At 43.7% G+C, this 23286-nt stretch overlaps 1 protein-coding gene across 1 annotated transcript in view; it reads left to right on the forward strand.

Moving 5' to 3' along the window:
- LOC102449975 (tomoregulin-1) overlaps positions 1-23286 on the forward strand; it is a 217615-nt gene that overhangs the window by 161758 nt on the left and 32571 nt on the right. Inside the window, exon 5 of the mRNA XM_075921539.1 lies at positions 11710-11806. Within this exon, the coding sequence (XP_075777654.1) occupies positions 11710-11806 (97 nt within the window). The remainder of the gene's footprint in view (positions 1-11709; positions 11807-23286) is intronic.

Consider the following 23286-nt stretch of genomic DNA (forward strand, 5'->3'; position numbering starts at 1 on the left):
GTAAAGAGGCCGTCTTCGAAAGAGAGCATCCAGACTCGCTGGGTGCTCTCTTTCGAAAAAGCGGATTTTTCTTTCGAAAGATCCGCGTGCAGTCTAGACGCGATCTTTCGAAAGATGCTCTTTCGAAAGATGCTTTCGAAAGAGCATCTTTCGAAAGAAGCCTGCAGTCTAGACATAGCCTTAGTGAGGAGTGTTTTTTTTGTTTTGTGGGTTGGGTTGTTGGTTTGGAGTTTTTTTGCTTTTCACTTGTGTGTGGCCCCCCCACTGATTTTTCTGTGGGTGAGTGGCCCCCAATCCAAACAAGGGTCCCCACCCTTTCTCTATGGTGATTCTTCTGCAATTAGAGGAAACTCATCGAATGCTACCAAAATATTAACTTTGTCTGACATAACTGACGATGGTAATACACAAAGACGCTGTAATATGTGTAATATACCTAACACAGAACTACAAGAGCAAGGAAAAGAAAAATGCAGGCATCTCACAGTACATGCCTTCCACTTCTCTACCCTGAATTATACACCTCATCACTAGAACAACTGCCAGACAACACCCTCCTATCTTAATTCTGCCTCAGTAGGCATGTCAGTTTTCAAACTCCTTGCTTCCCCCTAACTTGCACTGAACAGAGCAGATGTCTGAGTCCTGCCATTGTCTGTAGTGATCTCGTGATTGAAAACAAGAGTGCTAGATGGCTGGCTCCCTCCTGGGGCAGAGTTAAGGTTGCTGTGTGGTATTTTATGGTGAATGATGAATGTTTAATCAAAGAGGTGTGGATCTTTGGGTGGAAAAGAAAAAGTCTGCTCCTAAACTGGCCACACAGTTTGGCCATGGACAGGATCTTCCACACTGCTAACCATTCCTTACACAAAGACTAGAAGCACATAAGCCAGCAGAAAATTCAAGTTTTAGCTAAAGGTTTGAACGTTCAGAATAAACATGCTGTTTTTCATATAAAGCAAAGGGCATATATCTACACTGCAGGCAGAAGTGTGACTGCAGCATGTGCAGACATACCCAAACTAGCTTACATCTACCTCTCTTGAATACCAATAAACCAATAACAGCAAAGCTGCAACAATGCTGGCTAGGTGCTTACGTATGTACCCAGGTCACGAGTGGCCTTGTACAGCTCATGCTGTTACAGTTTTGCTGCTATTGTTATTGGAGTTAGCTTGATCCAAGCCAGCTCAGGAATGTCTACACATGCTGCAGTCACATTTCTGAGTGCAGTGTAGCATCCCAAAGAGACTGAAGTCTTGATTTAACTGCAAAACAGAACAGAGCCTTAAGTAAGATATCATAGTAGTGTTTTTATAATCTTGTCAGTCAGACACATCACTGGATTGTAGCCTTTACCTACTGCCTGTAATAAGAGGCATTGCGGAAATACACTGCCTCAAGAAGATGCAGTGGGAGGCATTTTGGAGACAGCCTAGTTGTGCTGACAGGAGCACCATGGGAGATGCACCTTTTCAGAGGTGCCTCAGACAACATGGTCAGCATGCAGGAGTGACAGAGTCCTGATTCTCTCTACTTACATTCTCCTTTTAGATAAGTTGTTTGCAAGTAGGGCTCCTTTTTAGCAGGCCTTGGATTAGGAGCACAGTCTTCTGTTCTTAGCAGGGCATGCAGGACAGAGAGCAGTCCTTTCTGCATGGTTATGTAAAGATTGGCCACCACTTGACTGCAAACTCTAGTCTCTCCACTCTGGTACAGTTTATTCATATTTCAGTTTCATAGGCCTGGATTGTAATACAGGCAGTCCCCGGGTTACATGGATCTGACTTACATCGGATCCCTACTTACAAACGGGGTGAGGCAACCCCGCACTAGCTGCTTCCCCCCAGCAGACCAGGGAGATGCGAAGCTAGCGCCCCCCCCCCAGCAGACCAGGGAGCAGCTTTTCTCATCAGACACCTCAGCTTGAGAATAAAGGACTGAGGGAAGTGAGGTGTGGGAGAATAAAACTGAGCTCTGGAGAAATGTTTGGCTAGAGTTTCCCCTACAATATATACCAGTTCCGACTTACATACAAATTCAACTTAAGAACAAACCTACAGTCCTTATCTTGCACGTAACCCGGGGACTGCCTGTACTAGGAAAAGCCTGAGCAAGGTGTGGGTGTGTATGTTGTACCAACCCGGGGTAGCCCTAGGAGACATTCAGACTCAGATGGTGTGTCTACAGCAGCAAAGAAAAATCTGTGGCTGGCCCATGCCAACAGGTTCAAGCTCATGGGGCTGTTTCAGTGCTGCATAGCCTTCTAGGCTTAGGCTAGAGCCTGATCTCTATAGCCCTTCCAACTTGCAGGGTCTGAGAGCGCAGGCTCCAGCCCGAGCCCAGATATCTACACAGCAATGAAGCAGCCTGAGCCCTGGGAGCCTGAGTTGGCTGGCTGATGTGTAGACTAGGGATGTAAACGACTAGTCGACAACCTGATAAGCAAATGTTTATCGGATAGTCAATTAGCTACTCAACTAGTCACTTTGCTCTCTCCACACCTTGCTGCCTCTATCAGAGACAGCAAGGGAGGGAGCACGAGCTTGTACTGGGGGGAACCAGCTTAAAAACTGGTTCCCCCCCCCATAACACCATCTCTGCAGAGTGCCGCGGGGCAGCAGGCAGCGGAGAAACGGCACGAGCGGGGAGTGAAACAGTCCTGCTTACAACAGTCCCACTGATGCTCTTTCCCCTTTGAAACATGCAAGAGCCGCCTGTGACTCTTGTGCATTTCAAAGGAAGAGGCACAGAGGGGAACCCATGCCAGTGAAGACAGCTTTGGTCCCCACTGATGCAGGATTCTGCTGCCTCTCTCTCTTTGAGAGAACCTGTGGCTCTTGTACATTTAAAAGGGAGAGGTGCAGTGGGATAGTGAGTGCCCCTCTTATCGAGTAGTCGAGTAGTCGATGGAAATTCTGTTGACTACTAGATTAGCTGATTAATCGAAATTTAACATCCCTAGTTTAGACATATCAAGAGAAAGACCCTTGGCTGGTGTATGTGTGCGTGTGAATGTTTGATGGTGGCTTGTAACAAAAGAAAACTGTGAAAAGAGAGAACAAGTGAGCATTCACTGAGCACAAAATCAAGTTACAGGGAACATAATTAACCAAGACAACACAGCATATGAACAGAAGAAATTCTTGAATTGCTTATACTCTAATGCCAGGAGCCAGGGTGAGAGATAAGAAGAATTAGAATTGCTCGTTTATTAATATAAATTCAATCTAGTTGGTATTACTAAAACCTAGTAGGCTGATTTGCACAATTAGAATGTTGAAATGAATGCTTATAACCCATTTAGGAAGGATCTACTAGGTAAAAGGGGAGGGAGAGTGGCATTCGGTCAAAAATGGCATTACCTGTTTTTGAGTCACTGACAGTGTGGAAGAAAATGATCTTGAATGTTTATGGATCAATGTCCCAACTGATAAAGCACAAGATATGGTACTAATTGGTGTCTGCTACAGATGACAAAATCACACTAGAGAACAGCTCCCTAAGCACCTATCTTTAATGTGCAAAGGGGAAAAAATCCTCTGCGATCACTGGGAACTTTAATCTGAGTACCACATGCTTAGGCTTGAAAGGATTAGATTTTTATCAGTTAATGTTGGTAAACATTGATTTCACTCAACACACACAAATGGACAAAAATATTTCCATGGATGATAGCAGAAATTGTAGCACAGTTTGTTTTAAAGCTATTTACTATGTATATTTTAATATGTGATATTGACAATTTATGTTTTAACACTTATAAAAGTTTCACTTTTTGAATCACCACATCTACTGTCATTTAATTGTCCCCCTCCACAATTTCTTGCAACTGTGAAAACATAAAGTGATTTAAAAATGGAAAATATGGATAAACATAAGCACTAATATTAGCTGCTGAAATTTAAAAAAATTCTACCAACCTACATATGTTAGAGGCCTCATGTTGCCAGTATTAAACATCCTGAGAATTTCTAAATATTACAGATGAGAATTGCCTAACCAATAAAGTGTTATATTCAGCATAAGGGAATTCTAGCTTAGACTTCATCTTGACATATGAAGAGAAAATGATCATAGAACTAAAAATTAATGGTAGCTTAGATACCAGTGCGCATAACTTTATTCTGTTTGCACATAACAAATACAATAGATTCCAAACCAGGAATATATATATTTGATATTTGTAAAGGGCCAATTTCATGAACCTTTGATTTTTCAGTAAGTATTGGAGCACTGGGGAAGTTCCAGAAGATTGCAAGAAAGCTGAATTAACCATATAGAAACCATGAGTAGTCCTGTGGCACCTGGTCTGCAGTATGGAGTTATTTTGAAATAACAAGCAGAGCATCTACAGTACCACACCCGTTATTTTGAAATAAGGGGCTGGTTATTTCAAAATAACAACTCCTGCTTTCCATGGGGAATAGTGCTTATTTTGAAATAGTTATTTCGAAATAGCAGTAGTGTGGATGTTTTACTGCTGCTATTTCGAAATAACTACTCCCCAGAGTCATTCAAAGTAATTACTCCCCATTGCTTCCTGGGGCTCTAAGTTGAGGCAGCGTGTTCACAATAACGGAGCTTGCCTCAGACTAATTTTGAGGCTTCCCTTTAGTGTGGACACACTATTTCAAAATAGTTATTCCAGGAGTTATTATTTCAAAATAAGTCATTTTGAAATAATTTCCCAGTGTAGACGTGCCTTTAGAAACTAACAAATGTATGAGGTCATGAGCTTTCATGGGTAAAACCCGCTTCATCTGATGAATTGGGAGTGGAAATTACAGAAACCAAGGTATATATAAGAGCAAAAGAAGTTATATATTAATTGAGGGCCAGTGTTAATTAAGCTAATTAAGTTAGTGTAGATGTGTCCCGTTTATAGCATTTGATGTGGAGATGTGAATATCAAAAGCAGGGAAGGGGTTCTTGTAGTGTGTTAACCAGTCACGATCTTTATTCAAGCCTAAATGGGTAGTATTGAACTTGGAAATGTACTCCTGTTCAGCAGTCTCCTTCTGTAATTTGGAATTGAAATTCTTTTATAGAAGAATGGCTACTTTTAAATCCATTATTTAACCTTCCCCTTCAGGTTTATGTGTGTGACCATTCCTGATACTGATTTGTATCCATTTATCCTTTGGTGCAGAGGATGTCTGGCTTGGCCAATATACGTGGCAGAGGGGCAGTGCTGGCACTTGGTGGAAAATATCACATTAGCGATATGAAACAACTTAGCAGAGGTCTGGGTGTGTTCTCCATCACTGACCATTTTTAAATTAAGATTGGATGGTTTTTCTAAAATATGTACTCTAGGAATTATTTTGGGGGAAGTTCTATGGCCTGGATGTTCTAGTCTACAGGAGATAAAGACTAGATTATTGTAGTTGGTATCTTCTGGCCTTGCAGTCTGTGATAGAAGAATGTTGATCATTTGGAGAAGGTTTGGAGAATGATTAAAAGGTTGGAAAACATGCCTTATATATTGCAAGACTCAAGGAACTCAACCTGTTTAGTATAGGAAAAGCATAAGTGGTGAATTGATCACAGTTTATAAATACATACCTGGGGAATAGAAATTTAATAATAGAAAACTCTTAATCTAGTAGTCAAAGGCATAATAAAATATTCTGGCTGGAATTTGAAGACAGACAAATACAGGCTAAAAATAAGATTCAGATTTACAGTAATGAGGATAACTAAGCATGGAACAATTTGCCAAGGATTTGATGGAGTCTCCATCTCTGGAAACTTTATAATCATGGATCATTTTAAATAGGAATTGATTCAGGGATGTTCTTTGGCCTGTGCTATACAGGAGGTCAGACAAGATTATGACAGTGGTCCCTTCTGTCCCTATAATCTATCAATCTATCCTCTCTGAATTTATACCAGCTATAAATTATTACATCCACTGCTCCTCATGCTTTTTCTGCTGTGCCCAGTCAATGAGTAAAAAGTGGAGTTTACTCATCTCTTTCTCCATCTAATCCTCCTGTTGCAGTTGCATCTAAACCAGAGGTGGGCAAAGGGGCCTCCGTGAGCCTGATCTGGCCCACAGAGGCCCTGCCGCTCCCTGCTCCCCCAGGCCAATCAAGGTCTGGAGGTGGGGGGAAGCGCGCTAAGTCTCCTCCCGCCCTGCAAGGGGCTCGACACTTAAAGTCAATTGCTAGCTGCTGCTCAGCTGACGGTTGACTCTAAGCACGGCGCTCCCTTGCAGGGTGGGGGCAGAGAGGGAGAGACTTCATGTGCTCCCCTCCCCAGGCTCTGATTGACCTGGGGGCAGCAGAGGAGCATGCAGGTACCTATAGGGAACTGCCAGCTGTTCAGAACAATTGGTGGTTCTCTCTGAGGGAGGGGAGCAAAGATTTTGCGCACTCCCCCACCCTGAGACCAATCAGGGTCTGTTGGGTGGGGAAACACAGAAGTGTCCTGGCCCTGCCCCGTCTGTCTGAGGTCCCGCCCCTTCCAGAGCAGCCCAGGGCCACTTCAAAAATTTCTGAAGTGGCCCTGGTCAAAAATTATTGCTCACCCCAATCTAAACCCAAGGTCCAAGAAGCCATGCATAGGTGGAAGGGGGCTTTCTCCTCTTCTGTATTCACACTGCATTTAAGGGGCAGCATCAAGTTCGAATTTACACTTGTAGCTTAATTTGTTTAACTGGCTATTGTTAGAAGTAGCACACAAAACTACGATAAGAGACGGATCTATGAGAAAATACTTTTCTTGGTACTAACTTTATCTTTGACAATGTTTTGTATAGTCAATTTCACTGTTTCAGTTTTGTTGGTTTTCCCTGTTTGAGTCCCTTAAAATGCGACAGAACAGAGTAAAACAGTTTAAAAATTGGAAAATATACTTGTAAAAACCACAGAAATTGACAGTGTGACTCAGGGACAGGTTAATAACTGAAATTATATTAAACTTTTTTTTTGGTTCACTGTATCACAGTGTTAGAGTTCCTTTAATGGTACTGTGCCCCCTATTCACTACACTCGCCAATCCCCCTCTCATTGTTCGCTTTTGCAGCCAGAGAGTCTGTTAATCTTGCACTGAGCCTGGCTGCGTGCTCCATGACCACAAGTCACTCACACCTTTCTCCACACCCGCCCCCCACACACCTGGATGGGCCCCTCTATCCAACCCCTTTTGGCCCATCCCACCCTTCAGTCTCCAGCCAGTCTTCCCTCAGCACCCTTCCCTCTCCTGCCAGCTCCTGCCCCACCAGCCAATAAAATAGTTTGTTCACATGCAGAGTTTGGAGCCTCTGCTGGCAGCTAGCACAGGGAAAGGCTGTGCTCTGTGGGTTTGTGGGCCCCATGGGAACCAAAACCAAACACAATCAGTAAAATGGGGTCCAGTGCCAAATGAATCCACTTTGTTCCGGGTGCTCTTGGGTACCCAGCTTGCTAGCGAGGGGCAGGGGCTGGGTTACGTGTGAGTGGCCAGGTAGGGAGAGAATTTCCTGCTCTCAGTGCCTGGTTACTGCCCATCCTTGCAGGGTGGCAGCACTCCAGATGTGCCCTTCCTGCTGGCAAGCGAGCTCCCGCTGGGGGTTGTGGGACATGCTCCACACCGACATGGTGCCATGAAGAAACGTGGACCACGGGGGAGCGCACAGCTTTACGCTCCTCACCCTACTGAGAACCAGATTTGGGTCATGTGGTAAGAGAGCCTGGTGGGGTAATCTGAGCCGCTAGTCCTTATCCCGAAGCTCCATGGCCCACAGCCCACCCCCGCTCCTTCCATCCCTACCTCCGTCTCCGTCCTCCATTCCTATACCCCCATCCTTCCCTAACTCTTCCCCCTCTGCACTCCTACACTGCCCATCCCCTTGCCTCCATTACTATATTGCTCTCACCCCCATCATCCTGCCCTTACCACACTGCCCATCTCCACATACATCTTACACACACCCTGCGCCTCCCTATACACACCCTGCACCCTCCTATGATTTCATCGAGCTGTTCGCTTGGGCTCAGCCCAGCCTTTCCGAACTGTTGGGGTTTGTGTAATGCTATGTGAACTGCCTTTGGGGAAGCTTTGCTCCGTGGTGAGCCCGGAGCACAGAGCGGCCGTTCCAGAGAGCCAGGGAAGTGGCTGCAGACAGCACTACACCCCGAAGGGCCAGGTGAGCAGTGTGGGACCTGTCCCCAATGCTCCAGTGGATGCACCCCTTCCCTGCAAGGCCAGGGTGCAGTGTAAGAGCAAGGCCCTGGCAGGAGCCGGAGCATGGAAGCGGGGAGCTGGGACCCCAGCAGAAAGGGGGCAGTGCTTTGTGGACAGAGGGGTGGACAAGGCGCCCCTGGAGGGTGAGGCCTTCCTGAGGGGCCGCAAGGGCCCCGAGGCTCAGCAAGAGTGAACCACTGAAGGGCTGTGCCTCCACAGAGTTTGCAGGAGCCTGGGTGTCTCAGAGGGGAAAGCTGTCAGTGTAGGGCCCTGTCCAGCCCCTGGGTGTTGCCAGGCAGGGGGCCCCTTGCTGTCTGCAGACCCCCAGACCCAACTCCCCAGACCCATGTAGGCGTGTCCATGCTCTCAATCTCCTGCAGGATCTGCTCATGTTTTGAGAGGCTTCCGCCATCTTGTGTGGGAGGGTCATGGGGGAACCAGGCAGTCAGGAAGTGCTGCTAGATCCAAAACCACCCGCTCTGCACCCCTGGGGGAAATCCTTGTAGCTCCTGCGGCTCTCTGGAGCTCCAGGGAGGGGGGAGGCAGCGTGGTTCGTGGCTCCCAGAGCATAAGGGGAGAGAGGAGGGACAGGGAGTAGGGTGGCCACGCGGCTCCCCAGCGCACGGGGGAGGAGAGAGGCTATGTGGCTGAGGGTGGAGAGTGGGGCAGCAGAACACAGTGACATATGATGTCTCTGTCATCCCGCAGGAAAAGTTTTTTTTATATATAGAGAGAGATTATTGAGATTGAAAATTTAACTGCAGAACTCCAAATGTAAAATAAATTGAATTAGCCACATTATTTTTAGCTATTTCTCTGCAACATTATTTTCAGTTGTAAATCTGAAAAAAAAAGTGTTCATAAAAAGATAAAATCAGATTTAATTTTTTCAGGTGCACTGAGCATAAGTATAAATGAATTATAAAATAGATCTAGACACAGCTTTACTATTGTTTGATAATTTTATATTTATGTTACTTGTCTAACATTAAAATGTATTTGATTTTAATGAGGTTTTTTTTTTGGTTCAAGGAGATTTTATATTTAGCTTTAACTTGGCCACTAATAAAGGCAAGAAAGCTGTGACAGTAGTTTAGAATAAATGTGAGCTTTGAAAAATGAAACATGTTTGCATATTATGTTTTTCTGGTAAATTTTTCATTTGGAATCAATAAACAGAAATTTAGGTTATTATGGTGTAAACAAAAGAAATAGTATTTTTCAGTTCATTTCACCCATGTACTGAAGTGCAGTCTCTCTAGCGTGAAAGTGTAACTTACAAATGTAGATTTTTGGTTTTTTGTTACATAGCGGTATTTACACAAATCAATGTAAAACTTTAGAGGCTACAAGTCTACTTAGTCCTAATGTTTGTTCTGCCAATCATGAAGACAAACAAGTTTCTTTATATTGACCAAAATACTGCTTGCCTGCTTCCTGTGTACAGTGTCACCAGAAAGTGAGAACAGGTGTTTACATTGCTCTTTTGTAGCCAGCGATGCATGGGGTTTCCTGTCAAATATGCTAATCATTCATATGCCACTTCCTGCTATGGCCACAATTTTGAAGGTTGTGCTTCTATGCTGATTATACTTTTTTAAAAAATAATGCATTAATTAAATTTGTGATTGACCTCCTTAAAGGAGAATTGTATGTCTCCTGCCCTGTTTAACCCACATTCTGCCATATATAGCATGCTATAGCAATTTTGGATGATGACCTAGCACATGTTTATTTTAAGAATGCTTTCACAGCAGATTTGAAAAAACAGGAAGAATGTACCAGTGTGTAATTTCTAAAAACACTTACAGCACTCATCCAAGATTTAAGAATCTGAAGTGCCATCCACAATCTGAGAAGGTCGAAGTGTGGCACATACATTCAGAAATCTGAAAAGAGCAACACTCTAATGCAGAAACCATAGAAACCAAACCACCAAACGAGACTGTTAACCTACTGCTAGTAGCATTCGATTCACATGATGAAAATAAATATATGTTGGTCTGCACTGCTTTGGATCGTTATTGAGCAGAGTCCAACATCAGCATGGAAACATGTCCCCTGGCATGGTGGTTGAGGCATGAAGGGACATACGAAGTTTTAGTGCCTCTGACATGTACATATCTTGCTGCAGCAGCTACAGCAATGCCATGTGAAGGCCAATTCTTACTTTCAGATGACATTATAAAAAAGAAGAAGGTGGCATTATTTCCTGCAAATTGTAACCAAACCTGTTTGTCTTCGCAATAGGCTGAACAAGAGGTAGGATTGAGCAGATTTGTAATCTCTAAAGTTTTACATTGTTTTATTTTTTAATACAGTTATTTTATGTAAAGAATTCTAAATTTGTAAGTTCAGCTTTCATGATAAGGAGGTTACATTACAGAACTTGTATGGGATTAATTGAAAAAGACTTTTTTTGTTTTTCAGTGCAAATATTTGTAATAAAAAATAAAATGAGCATTCTACACGTTGTGTTTTGTGTTGTAATTTAAATCAATATATTTGAAAATGTAGAAAACATCCAAAATATTTAAAATAAATGGTATTCTATTATTGCTTATCCATGAGATTAATCATGGTTAACAATTTTAAAATCGCGATTAGGTTTTTTAAAATCAATTGATAGCCTCGATCATATCAATTAGGCATCTATCACATTCTAGTTTGTCCTATCTCAGAACATTATGGATCTTCATTTTCCTTCCATGTGATTGATAAGCAGTGATGTCAGTGTGAAACCAGAAGAATAATGCTTTTGCATGTAGGACCAATGCTTTAGAACTTTGGAGATATACTGGTACCTTCTACAGGAAGTTGCATTTCAGTTAGTGTCTTAGAAGATGCAGTGCATTATCTTTATGTATGTCCTATGCCGCTGATGGTGTTAAGCATGAAAATGAATAAGGCTGGCACTATGAGAATTTAGTAGAATCTAGTACAAAGTGGCAGGAAATTTGTCCTCGGGTACAGAGGAAAAATCATTACACGTAGCAAGCAGTTATATGGAACTATGTCTGTAATAACAGAACTTCAATTAAAATATTTTTTTCTTTCTTCATGGCTAAGTATATGGTCTTTAGCTGAACATCACTAAATTACTAGTCAAGTGTCATTAAAAGGCAAATATATTACGTGGTGTTAGTGACAAATAAAGTTTAAAAGTTAGCTATTCCTTACAATGAACTAGTATGTATGTTAATATCAGATTCAAAGAACTTAGGAAAATCATTAACAAATCACTCGGTGCAACAACAAAGAAGCAGTAAAAAAGCCAATGAAGCATGGTTGTTTTTGTTGCAGTTGTTTTGGTTTTGTGTGCTGTCTTTTCATTGTCACCTCTATAGCAAACTTAGTTGTTGTTCAGCTTTGGAAGAAGTAATTCTAGGGAGGCTAATGACTGTAGTGTAAATATATGACAACGGTATGCTAACAAGCTGCTTTCCTGTTGAAAGGCAAGTTAATTTGTGTAGACTGTTTCATAGCATAATGTAAAAAAAGTCACATTTTCCAATGATGCTGCCTTGTTTTGTTTAGAGTATGAAGGATCTGGAACTGAAGTTCACAGAAAGCACTCCAAATGTGGGGCTTGCAAATACAGGGCTGAGTGTGATGAAGATGCAGAAAATGTTGGGTAAGTAATAAATTTTGCTCCAAAAAACTAAAAAAGAAAAAGGTAAAAACATGATAATGTTTCTATTTGCACCTTAATATGTGAAATCCTCTGGCTCGTCGGTAGAATTGGATGGGAATAGATTTAAACAAGAGGCTGCTTGTAAATATTTATTTTCTGCTTTACTTTAAAGCAGTGGTAGTCAACCTGAGGCTGCATGCTGCCCTTTGGGGTTCTGTGTGTGGCCCATGAGACATTTTGTTTACTGTTGCCCACACACAAAGTTGAAAAATTCTTCTGGTTTCTGTCCACATAGGGTGTTTTTTCCCCCTACCAGTATTACTAAAGTGACATACACGTAAAGCAAGGGCACATGGAGTGAGGTGCACATTAATTGCAGTCAACATTAACTGTGAGAGCTGTGCTTTTCCTCGGCATCCAATCAAAGCACTGTTACGGTGCAGTCGACACAGCCTGCAAAGTCTAGATACGCAAGTGTAGTGTGTAAAACTATCCTATCCTGGGAGACTCTTTGTCACAACAATCTTGTGGTCTGCTAAGGTGAATCAAGGCCACTCATGGCCAAATCGCTAGCCTAGGTTGCCCATCGCTGCTTTAAAACCTTCACAAATGGTTTGTACTTTATTGGTACGAATATTGTATTTCAGTTGAATTTCTGATTAAGGACATTTCCTCTTAGGCTATTAATGAGGTTATAGATCCATTATTAAAACATGAATGAATAAATAAAGGAGCCTAACAATATATTAAAATAGCTTAAATTATTTTTTTTTTAAATTCAGGTAAGAAAGAATAAGGAATCTTTAAAAAATAACGAAAATGTTAGTCTACTTCTGAGTTAAGGTTTATTATCTCTCATAGCCCATAAAATAGTGCAGGCATTTCCAAAAGGCTGTCCTTTCTGTTAACATAAACTTCAAATCAAAATATTGAGCTGAGCTGGGGATCTGAATCAATAATTTTTTGCTAAGTCACTGTGACATTTGCCCTCTGCAACACATCATTGGGAACCTCTCCTTTATAAAACGAAAAATATCTGTCAGTTGTCAAAACTCAAAATAAAGGATCATGGGAGGAATAGTTTTTAGGGAATATTGAAGAACATCCATAGTGCACATGCAAATATGCAAAGTAGATTGCATTTAGGTCAGGGGAGGGCAATTGCAGGCCGCTTATTGCCTACCCCTGATTTAGGCTCTGATTACACTACATCATATTTATATTGCTTCTAACAATATATATTTTTAGGCTATAAGTTTGGTACCTTAGGGGGCTGTGCTGTATGTTGCCACACAAGAGACAACTCCGCAGAATCATGTGAATATTAGACCTTTAGACTTTTGGAAGAAAGAAATTATCAGGATTTGCACTCTAGAACAGCAATTAGTCATGCATTGGTGTACCAGTGCTGAAGGGAGTTATCTTTATTTTCTGCTATATGGGGTGTGCCTAGACTACAGGGTTTAGTTGACAAAAGTGGCCTTTTGTCAACAAAACTATACCTGCATCTACACTACCGCCGCGTTCTGTCAACAGTAAGACGACAGAATACAGCAGTTTTATCTACAGCGGTAAACCTCATTTTACAAGGAAGAACGCCTTTGTTGACAGAGATCTGTTGACAAAAGGTGTGTATGGATACAGGGAGCCAGTTCTGTCGACAAAAAAGGCCTAGCCTTTACAGGTTCAACACCTCTGTGGTTCCTGGCCGCAGCCTCTTAAAGGCACAGGCACCCAGGCAGGCCTTGCTGTCCGGCAGCTAGCCAGAGCACCCGTGTTAGCCTTGTCCTAGCCTCAAGGCCCACCTGGTTCTTCTCGGAACAGGGAGGACCCACCCAGGGGCACCAAAAGGTGGGCACCAGCCTGGTCAGGACCAGAAATCAAAAACCTCCTGGAGCTCTGGTCCCAGGAAGAAGCCCTGCAGGCATGCTGCAGGAATGAAGACATTTATGAGCACCTGGCCCAGGGACTGGCCACCAAAGGGCAACACCGCTGCACCATGGCACAAGCCAGGCTCAAGGTAAAGGAGCTGCAGCAGGGATATGCCAGAGCCCGGGACCAGAGCTCCCACTCCGGGACAGCCCCCGGGACCTGCCCTTACTACGAGGAGTTGGAGCAGATCATGGGCTGTGGTGAAGCCCAGACTCCACTGCGTGTGGTGGAGTCCGGGTTACCCCACCACATCGTGGACTGACCCCTCCTGAGGGAGGAAGACCAGGAAGGAGCAGCGGGAGAGCTGCACCAGAAAGAGGAGGAGGAGGAAGAGGAGGCAGCAGGGACCCAGACCCCAGATGTCTCCCAGGCATCCGTGGACATCAGGGAGGGAACATCAGGTGAGTGCTTTGAGGGGTCACCACACACGGGTAGGTTGACAGTGTGGGGGGCCAGCTAGTCCCATTGCCACTGTCGGGCCCCTGTGAGGCTTTCAGGCAGCTGCCCAACTCACACGTGGTGTCACGTGTAATACCTCTGAGTCTCCTGTCCAAAGGAGAGCCCCTGACAGCCACAGCGTGCCCTCGGGGACAGCAGGGGTGCACACAGACAGTGATTGTCTCCTCCTCTTTTCCTCCACAGCTGGACCCTCTAACCAACAAGGGAGCACCACACTTGCCCCACCACCATCCTGGACCCGTGGCACCTGCAGGCACTGGTGTGTGTACACGGACCTGCTGAGGGAGCACGTTGTGGCCCTGCAGGACCTCGACAGGACCCTCCAGCAGAGGACGGCAGCAGAGGCCGAGTGGCACACCAGGCTGCTGGATGAGCTCGTCCAGCAGCACACTACCATCTGTGCCACAATGCAGGAGGTGCTCGGCTTGCCTGCCCCTGTCATGGGCACCGCTCCTCCTGCACACCAGGCCCCTGATCCCCCTACTCCTCCAGCTCCCTAGTCCGCCCACCCCATTGCCTCCAGTTCCCCCGCCCTCACAGGCCCAACAGCTGCCTCCCCTCCCCCCTCCTACCCAGGGCAGGACTAGGTCTTGCTCCACTTGATCCCAAGGCCGTGATGATGCCAGGACACAGGAAGGTGGCAGGACCCTGCGATCAGGGAAGCAGTGGCCTACTTGAGCCCCCCTCCCCACTCCAGGTTTTCAATCCCCCTTCCGCCTCTAGGTTTTCAGTCCCCTACCACCCCAGTTAAAGGTCATTTCAGTTATATAAAAAATCTTTATTTATTTTTGAGTGAAAGATTTACCTTTACACATTTAAACAGTACACAGGGAATTTTTTTTTAACAGTTAGCACATTTTCTTTACTGATAGTGTTTCTAATAAAAAACTAATGTCTGTGTACAAAGAAAACCGGGTGTGTATGTATCCTTTATGGGAAGAGGGTGAGGGCAGGGGTGGGCCAGACGAAAGCCCCCTTGGGAGAGTTCCTGGGGAGAGTCAGTGGGCTCCTTCTGAGAATCTCTCCCTCAGGGCCTCTCAAATTTGGACACCAGCCTGTTGAGCCTGGCGGATGGCAGCCGTCCAGGGCTGCTGAAATGACCTGTCCTCGCCATCAGCACCTGTCCCCCATCCCGGCAGGAAGGCCTCCCGTTTCCTCTCCACCAGGTTATGGAGGGTGCAACCACCTCCGGATGTTGCGTTGCCCATCTCCAGGCGTGTGAGGAGGCAACAGAACCTCCCTTTCAGATGGCCAAAGGCGCATTCCACCTGAATGCGAGCCTGACTAAGATGCGTGTTGAAAAGCTCCTTGCTCGCATCCTGGTGGCCGGTGTGGGACTTCATTAGCCACGGCATTGGGGTAGGCTGTGCTGGCCACTATGCACACCAGCATCTGCACATCCCCGAGTGTAAGGTGCTGCTGGGGGAAAAATGTTCTTGCCTGAAACCTGCGGTACAGGTAGGAGTTGCGGAATATGTGGGCATCATGTGCCCTCCCCAACCACCTGACACAAATGTCCATAAAGTGTTCCCAGTGGTCGACCAGGGCCTGCAGAACCATCAAATAGTGGCCCTTCCAGTTTATAAATTGGGCTGTTCGATGGGGCAGTGTGCAGATTACAATGTGTGTCCCATCAAGGCTCCTCCTCAGTTCGGGAATCCAAGGGCGGCAAACCCGGCAATGATGTTGTCCAGTCTCTTCAGCAGCTCCGCATTGATGGCCCTCACCACCTGCAGCATGAGACAAATAGACAGACAGAAACCAAGGAGTTAGACAGGTTATCTAAGCGCTTGGGAGGAGAACCCTCCCCATCCCCAACCCGCCCCTCCCCTTCTCAGAAGGCCCGCCTCCCCCGCATCAGTGCAGTGGTGGCTGAGGAGCAGCCTCCAAGTGCCACTCAATCTCCCACTACCTCTTGCCCTTGCCTGGCAGTCCCCCTTTCTCAACCCCCCCACTCAGCAGGGTCTGTCCCCCGACAGTGACTTACCTCCATCAAAACGGCCCCGGCGGTAGACCTCCCCATGCCAGACTGGTGTCCCACAGAGCGGTAGCTGTCGGGGGTGGCCAGCTTCAACAGGGCGATTGCGACCCGCTTCTGCAGGGGATGGCAGGCCACAGGTGGGTACCCTTGTGTTCCAGAGCAGGGGCGAGCCAGGCACACATCTCCAGGAATGTGGCCTTCCGCATCCGGAAGTTGCGGAGCAAGTGGTCGTTGTCCCAGAGCTGCATGATGAGCTGGTCCCACCAGTCCGAACTCGTGTCATGCCTCCAAATCTGCCTGTTCCCAAAAAAGTTTGGGGGCAAGGGCAGAGCCCCTGAATCCCAGAGGAGGGTCTCCTCGGTGCAGTCCAGGTCCATATGGGGCAGGAGATTCATGACAGAGTCATTCAGATGCACCAGAAGCTGCAGTATGGCAGCATGGGGCCATCGCTTGCCCAGGGTCCAGCTAAGGCTCCATGGCCAAATAAAAGGTGAAAAGCAAAAAAAAAAAAAAAAAAAAAAACCCCAGAAAATAAACTGCTGTGGTGTCCAAGGAATCAGGGCAACCAGAGCAAGCGCTGCAGCAGCTTTGCTTTCCCTCTAGGAGGTAGGCAAGCCAGAAGCAGGAGCAGAGCAATGGCCGTCTAGGAGGATCCCTTTAAGCACACGTCTCTGCAAAGGGCAGGCAGCAGCACCTAGAAATAAAGGCTGCCCACATGCCCTGCCAGAAGCACTTCTGGGTGCCTTCTTTTGTCGACGGAGCATCCGGCAATCTGGCCACTTTTTTCGAAAAAGCGGATCGATTTTTCGATACGCATAATGTAATCTTGATGCTCTTTTTTGACAGAGGCTTTGCTGACAGTTACTGTTGACAAAGCCTTTGTTGAAAAAGGCGTGCAGTCTAGTCGTAGCCATGGTGAATACTGGCATTATAGTTGCTGAGGCTCCGGGTGAGATGAGGGAAATATAATAGGAGAGGTATATGCATTAAACAGAGTTTGGTGTAGTGAAGGAAATGAAAAGTTGTTTGAAAGTCCCTAATCTGAGGCACACTAATACCTTTTAGCTCAATTGGGATATGTTAGAAGGGAAATAACCCTTACTTAAAATCATACTCCAGTTCAAAAAAGTTAGGGCATTTTTGGATGTCATTTTGAACTCTTCACATCTTAGAGAAGAGGTTAAGGACAAATATTAAGCATGTTAAAAATGTCTTACTAAATACAATTTAAAAAGGAGTGCTTATGCTATTTGTCTGATACTTCACTTTTCATAAAATATATTGGTATTGAAGTAAGCTTGCTCTTTCTTGGAGTGCCAAAAGAGCCAGTTTCTTTATTATTATTAATAATAATAATAATAATAATAAATATAAAAACCATTACTGAGAAAAGTGACATACATAATCTGTTCTAGTTAGGCCTGGAGAATTCTGTATAAGGTTTGTTTGTTATCTATATTGGAAAGTGCTCAATGGTTTTCAAAAGATCTAGTCTCAGTGAAAGCATATTTATTACATATTTATAGAAGTCAAATCCCTGTAACATTGTCATGCACCGAGGGATTAAACTTTGCAACCTTAATTAACTGCATTTTACAATAATTGTTTTGCCCATGAAACCCTGATTTGGCCTATTTGTATGTAAGTATTATAGTAGTCTTTAATTGCATGATCACATGCTAATTTTTCCAGATGATTGTTGCCTTGTTTGGTGTACAGGATGCATAGTGCTTACTGAATGAGATCATTGTTCAATGTTTATCTTCATCTTGATCATTCAAGGACTCGCCACAAGTTGTATTATTTAAGTCAGGATCACCACTCCACTTAACACAGTATTTAGATATATTTATACTCTAAACAAAAATAAATATATTGTCAAAGAACAGAGATTCAAAGGATGGAAAGTAATAATAGTGGAAACAAATAGTGACATATAATAAAAATCATAACATGCTTTCTAGAGCCTAAACTTAACTCATACTTTTCCTGCAGAATAGCATACCCAAAGTCCTTCTTCCTACATTTGCTGCCAGGATGGCTGGGATCAACCTTTCATAAAATCAAGCCAACTGGCAATATTGAAGGGATGCCAAGTTGTGTCACTGCACCTCAGATAGACCAGAACAAACCTTTGATCTGCACCTGAAAATAGGGTTCCACCCTCAATGCTGTTTATTTTCTCCTGTTAATTTTCTTCTAAAGTCTCCACAAGCTCCGAATTCGCTTTTGATTCAGAATGCTAATAGATTTCTATGATAAAACTTACAGTACACAATGGACAGACATGGAGATAAGTGTTTCCCAGCTCCTGTCTGAAGAAGCTTGTCTCAAGGGACGCTATCTTTGAATGACCTTTTTTGAACCACAGATCTCAAGAACATGATTTTTAGCATATATACCTAACGCCTCACCTATTTTCCATACCTACCTCTTGTAGTGCTTATGATGAGCCATGTAATACAGTCTGCCATTAGAAACCTTACATGACATACTTGTGGTGAACCCAGATGGTCCCTAACACCCTATGCGCTCTGCTAGTTGTCATCGAGAGGATATTGGGTGACAAAAAAGTACACAAAGGGTCAGGATTAAGCATCCTTCCTAACTTTTGGGTACATTACTTTCATTCTGTTTAAGGAGATTGAACTGGAAGTTTTGAAATAACTCTTAATTCAGCTTTTTAACTAAAATTAGAGTTTATAACATTCTGGTGGTCTCTAATCAGAACTGTAACACAGTTTTATTTCGCAAGCACATGCAAAGCTTGAAGAACCAGGGTTTTATGTAATGTTTTATATTTTTTCATTTTGTTTCATGCTTCAGAAATGTTATCTAGTTAGAACATAAGTAGTATAAGTGCATGGTAAATTAAATAAAAAATATAAACCACTTTAAAACTTCCAATGTGTCTGCAGAGATTGTTACTGTTGACTTTAATGTTAAGTGGACTGATTAAGAGAAAAGTGAAGTTTGAACAGATGGTTGTCAGAAACGACATTCCAAAGTTGGAAAATTAATGTTCAGATGGATGCAAATTAGTATACTGTGTAATGCATAAAGAAATTAAGCTGAGGAAAGATCTTAGAAATCTAATATATTATTGTTATTTATTTCATATATAGGTGATAATTATAATATATATTTTTAGAAGTAAACAGACTTTTTTTGTAAAAGTTTTAATTACTGTTTAATAACATTAACACATGTACAAGCAATCTCAACTTCGAATGAGCAAACAGAATATGGTTACAGATACCATATTGTTAAATACAGAATATTTGTATATGAGAGAGATAATGGGGGTGATGTAATGTCTTTTATCGGACCAACATTTGTGGGTGGAATCTTTCAGGCATCATAGAACTCTTCTTTGGGCCTTGAGCAGATAACCAGAGTGTCTAATCTAAATACATATATAATGTTGGGCATAAGATGTTGTAGGAGACCACTTAAAATGAAGTGAGCAATTAATAGCTCTGCAATTGTAGGACAGTGAAGGGTTAGCATGCGGCAGGATGTGTTTCAATTTGTTGTAATGGACCATAAAGCCAGTGTTTCTCTTAAAACCATGGGTTTAAGTGCCCATTATATTATAATCTCAGACTACTCTAAATCTGCAGGAAACAGGACAAATTCTACAGCAATGGGTTTAATGCAGCAGTCCACAACTCTATTAAATGAGTCTATATGAATGAAGCTGCCCTCCCATCCTACTTTTTAATCACTAGGCACTTATTTGGATCCAGTATGGTAAGATTATCCATTTTAACCAAGAGGGTGTGGAGAAGGCTCTCAGCCATACCGCACAGTAGCCTTCAACTGGGGATTCAGCCTATGCTCAGATCCATTATGCCCTCCTCTTGTATGGAGGACGAGGGTACGCAGGAAGGTGACTGAGCGTTTGTCCACCCTTGAAGTGCTACAGCAATACAGCTGCAGCTGTGCAATTGGACCGCATCAGTGTAGACACTTCCGGCACTGATGGAAGGGACTCTCCTATTGCCTATTGCTGTAGCTAATACATCTCCCTGAGAGGCAGTAGAAGTCTTCTATCAATCTATTTTAGTGATATTTAGATCATCAATATGAATGATGATTGACATTAAACGTATTTCTACTTTATTCAGCCACCATAAAATAAATGTTGTGGCATTTCTAGGTTATGACGAGTAAATTTACATAGCTCCTAATAAACACGGTTTCTTTATTCTTGGTGAATATAGTTCAGTAGGAATTATCCCCCTTAATTATTCCCCTTTTCTCCTGAATGCTTGTTTATAAAATTGTAAAACTAATAGGAAAACAAAGCAAATTAAATAGTGGAGCCAGGTAAATGAATTATGTAAAATCGAGCTGCTGCAGTCTAATGAAACGGGTGATATAACAGTCTTTTTGTCCTATTAAAAAACTTGACTGATGGAGAAAGTTATTACTAAGCTCCTTGGGAAGAATCTGTTCTAGATTTGATTTTAACAAATAGGGAGGAACTGGTTGAGAATTGTAAAATGGAAGTTAGCTTGAAGTTGGCCAACAGTAATTACAAAATGATAGAGTTCATGATTGTAGGAGGGAAAAATGGAGGAATAAAGATAATGGATCTCTAGCAGGCAGACTTTATCAAACTCAGGGAGTTGATAGGTACGATCCCATGGGAAGCAAGTGTAAGGAGAAAAACAGATCAAGAAAGTTGATAGTTTTTTCCAAGATACATTCTTAAGGATGTAAGATCAAACTATACCACTGCATTGGAAAGACAGAAAGTATAGCAAGAGACTGTCCTGGATTAACCAGGAGATGTTAAATGATCTGAAACTCAAAAAAGAGTCCTACAAAAAGTGGAAACTAGGTCAAATTACAAAGGATGAATACAAATAACACATAATAGTATGTAGGGACAAAATTAGAAAGGCCAAGGCATACAATAAGATTAAATTAGCTAGAGACATAAAGGATAACAAGAAAACATTATACAAATAAATTAGAAGCAAGAGAAAGACCCAATGGGTAGGCCCATTACTCAATGAGGAGGAAAAATAATTACTGAAAATATGAAAATGGAAAGCACTAAAATGATGTTTTGTTCCTGTTATCACTTAAAAGATTAGTAGTGATTGGACATCTAACATAGTGAAGGCCAGTGAAAATGAGGTAAGATCTGAGGCTAAAATAGGGGAAGAAAAAATTAAAAATTACTTAGAGGAGTTAGATGTCTTCAAGTAACCAGGACCTAATGAAATACATTCTAGAACAGCAGAGAAGGTTTTCATGACTTGTCTCTTATATTTTTGAAGGATTACTAAATGTTAACTGGATCTTCTTTGGTATATCAACAGATTGCTTTGGGCCCAATCCTGGTTTAAAGTTTAAATTGGATCAGGTCCTTTGTAAGCAGGTTGGGAAGTGGTCTCATTTGGCAATTATTATTAGGTATTCTTTACATAATATAGGCATTGCCATCATGGTATTGACATATATATTTCTCAGTAGCTTTACATATAAAATAGCCCAAATTCCCACCTTTCAAGCAGTGCTGGTAAGAGTTAGTGACATGGTCTTCACCCTGTAATTCTCATGGTTAGTTCAGTATTGTCATTCTGGCTTGTGGAAACGGAAGGCACTTGATAGTTTTGCAGTAACTTGAAAAAATGCAGTTGCAGTCCATCTCCTTAGGGATGTAAAGTCCCATTCATCAGTGAACTGGTTAATGTTAGGTCACACTGGGGCTGCTGCCAGCTCCCAGTCCCTTTCGGAGCAGCCTCTGTCCACAGCAAGCTGGACTCCCCACAGAGAGAGGTTGCTCCGGACAGTGGAACAGTCCCTATCTTTGGGAACCCACAGACGGACTGATCTGGATGAGAGCAACCCCTGTCTGCAGTGGGCCCTCTGCTGGGCTGGAGCAGTCCCCTGTCCACAGCAGATGGGGACCCCTCTGATTACCAGTTAATTGGAACTGATAAGCATCATCTGTTGGGAGGACTAAGGAAGTTGTCCCATGAAATTGTGGGATAATTCTGGATGATTCCCAGGCCCTAAGTCAAATGGGGCTGCATCTACACTGCAAAGTAGTAGGTCTCGGATCCTGGATCTCATCTTGAATCGAGGTTGGACCCCTAGTGTTGCAGCGTCATTGTATGCTAGGTCTGGACCCGAACCTGGGTTAATGCAGTTGCAGTATAGTTGCATGGGGGGGGGCTCCTATGGAGCCCAAACCCATCCCTATTGATAGAGGATGGTGGGAGGAATATTTTAGAGGGCTCACATGACACCCTTTACTTCCAGTCATGTGTCCATCTTCATCCCGGAAATACTACCCCCAGGGGTGGTACTTCCTGTGGCAGGTGGGCAGGGCCTAACTGGTTGGGGCGTGGCTAATGGGATCAGAGGCATGGCTAATATGTCCCTATTTTTGGTTCAGAAAATATGGTCACCCTACCTATGAGGGAAGATTGAAAAAAATGGCTTTGGAGAAGCTAAGATTAAGAGGGGACATAACAGGTCTCAAGTACATAAAAAGTTGTTAAAAGGAGGAAGCAGAAAAGTTGTTCTGCTTAACTTCTGATGATAGGACAAGAAGCAATGGCCTTACATTGCAGCAAGGGCGATTTAGGTTGGGCCTTAGGAAAAGTTCTTAGGAATTGTCAAGATGATTAAGAACTGGAATAAATTGCTGTTGTGAAATCTCTGTCTGTCAGGGATGGTGTAGAAATACTTAGTCCTGACTTGAGTACATAGGACTGGACTAGGTGACCTCTAGGGGTCAGGCAGCTGCCTTGGGTGGTGTGTCTCGCCCCTCAGCGACAGCTGGTCCGGCTGTGGAGAATTAAGAGGGAGAGGTGGTCAGTCATCCATGCAGACACTGTCCCTGAGGCTGTGCCGTCCTCTGTGAGCAGTGAGCAACAGTCTTCAGGCCAGAGGATGGGGACGTCCTGGGAGCAAGGCCATGTGTGGGCTGCGCAGCCCGAGGTGCCCAGAGGACCATGCTGCCTGCTCCCCCTCCCTCCCCAGGACCAAGCAGGCAAGGGAAGTGTCCGGCCACAGTGGAATGCCATGGGCGGGAGAGGGACCTGGAGCAGCCTGGCCCTCCCTGGGGTCTGCACACACACCT

Source organism: Pelodiscus sinensis, chromosome 2 (genome assembly GCF_049634645.1).
Source record: "Pelodiscus sinensis isolate JC-2024 chromosome 2, ASM4963464v1, whole genome shotgun sequence".
Classification (NCBI taxonomy): domain Eukaryota; kingdom Metazoa; phylum Chordata; order Testudines; family Trionychidae; genus Pelodiscus; species Pelodiscus sinensis.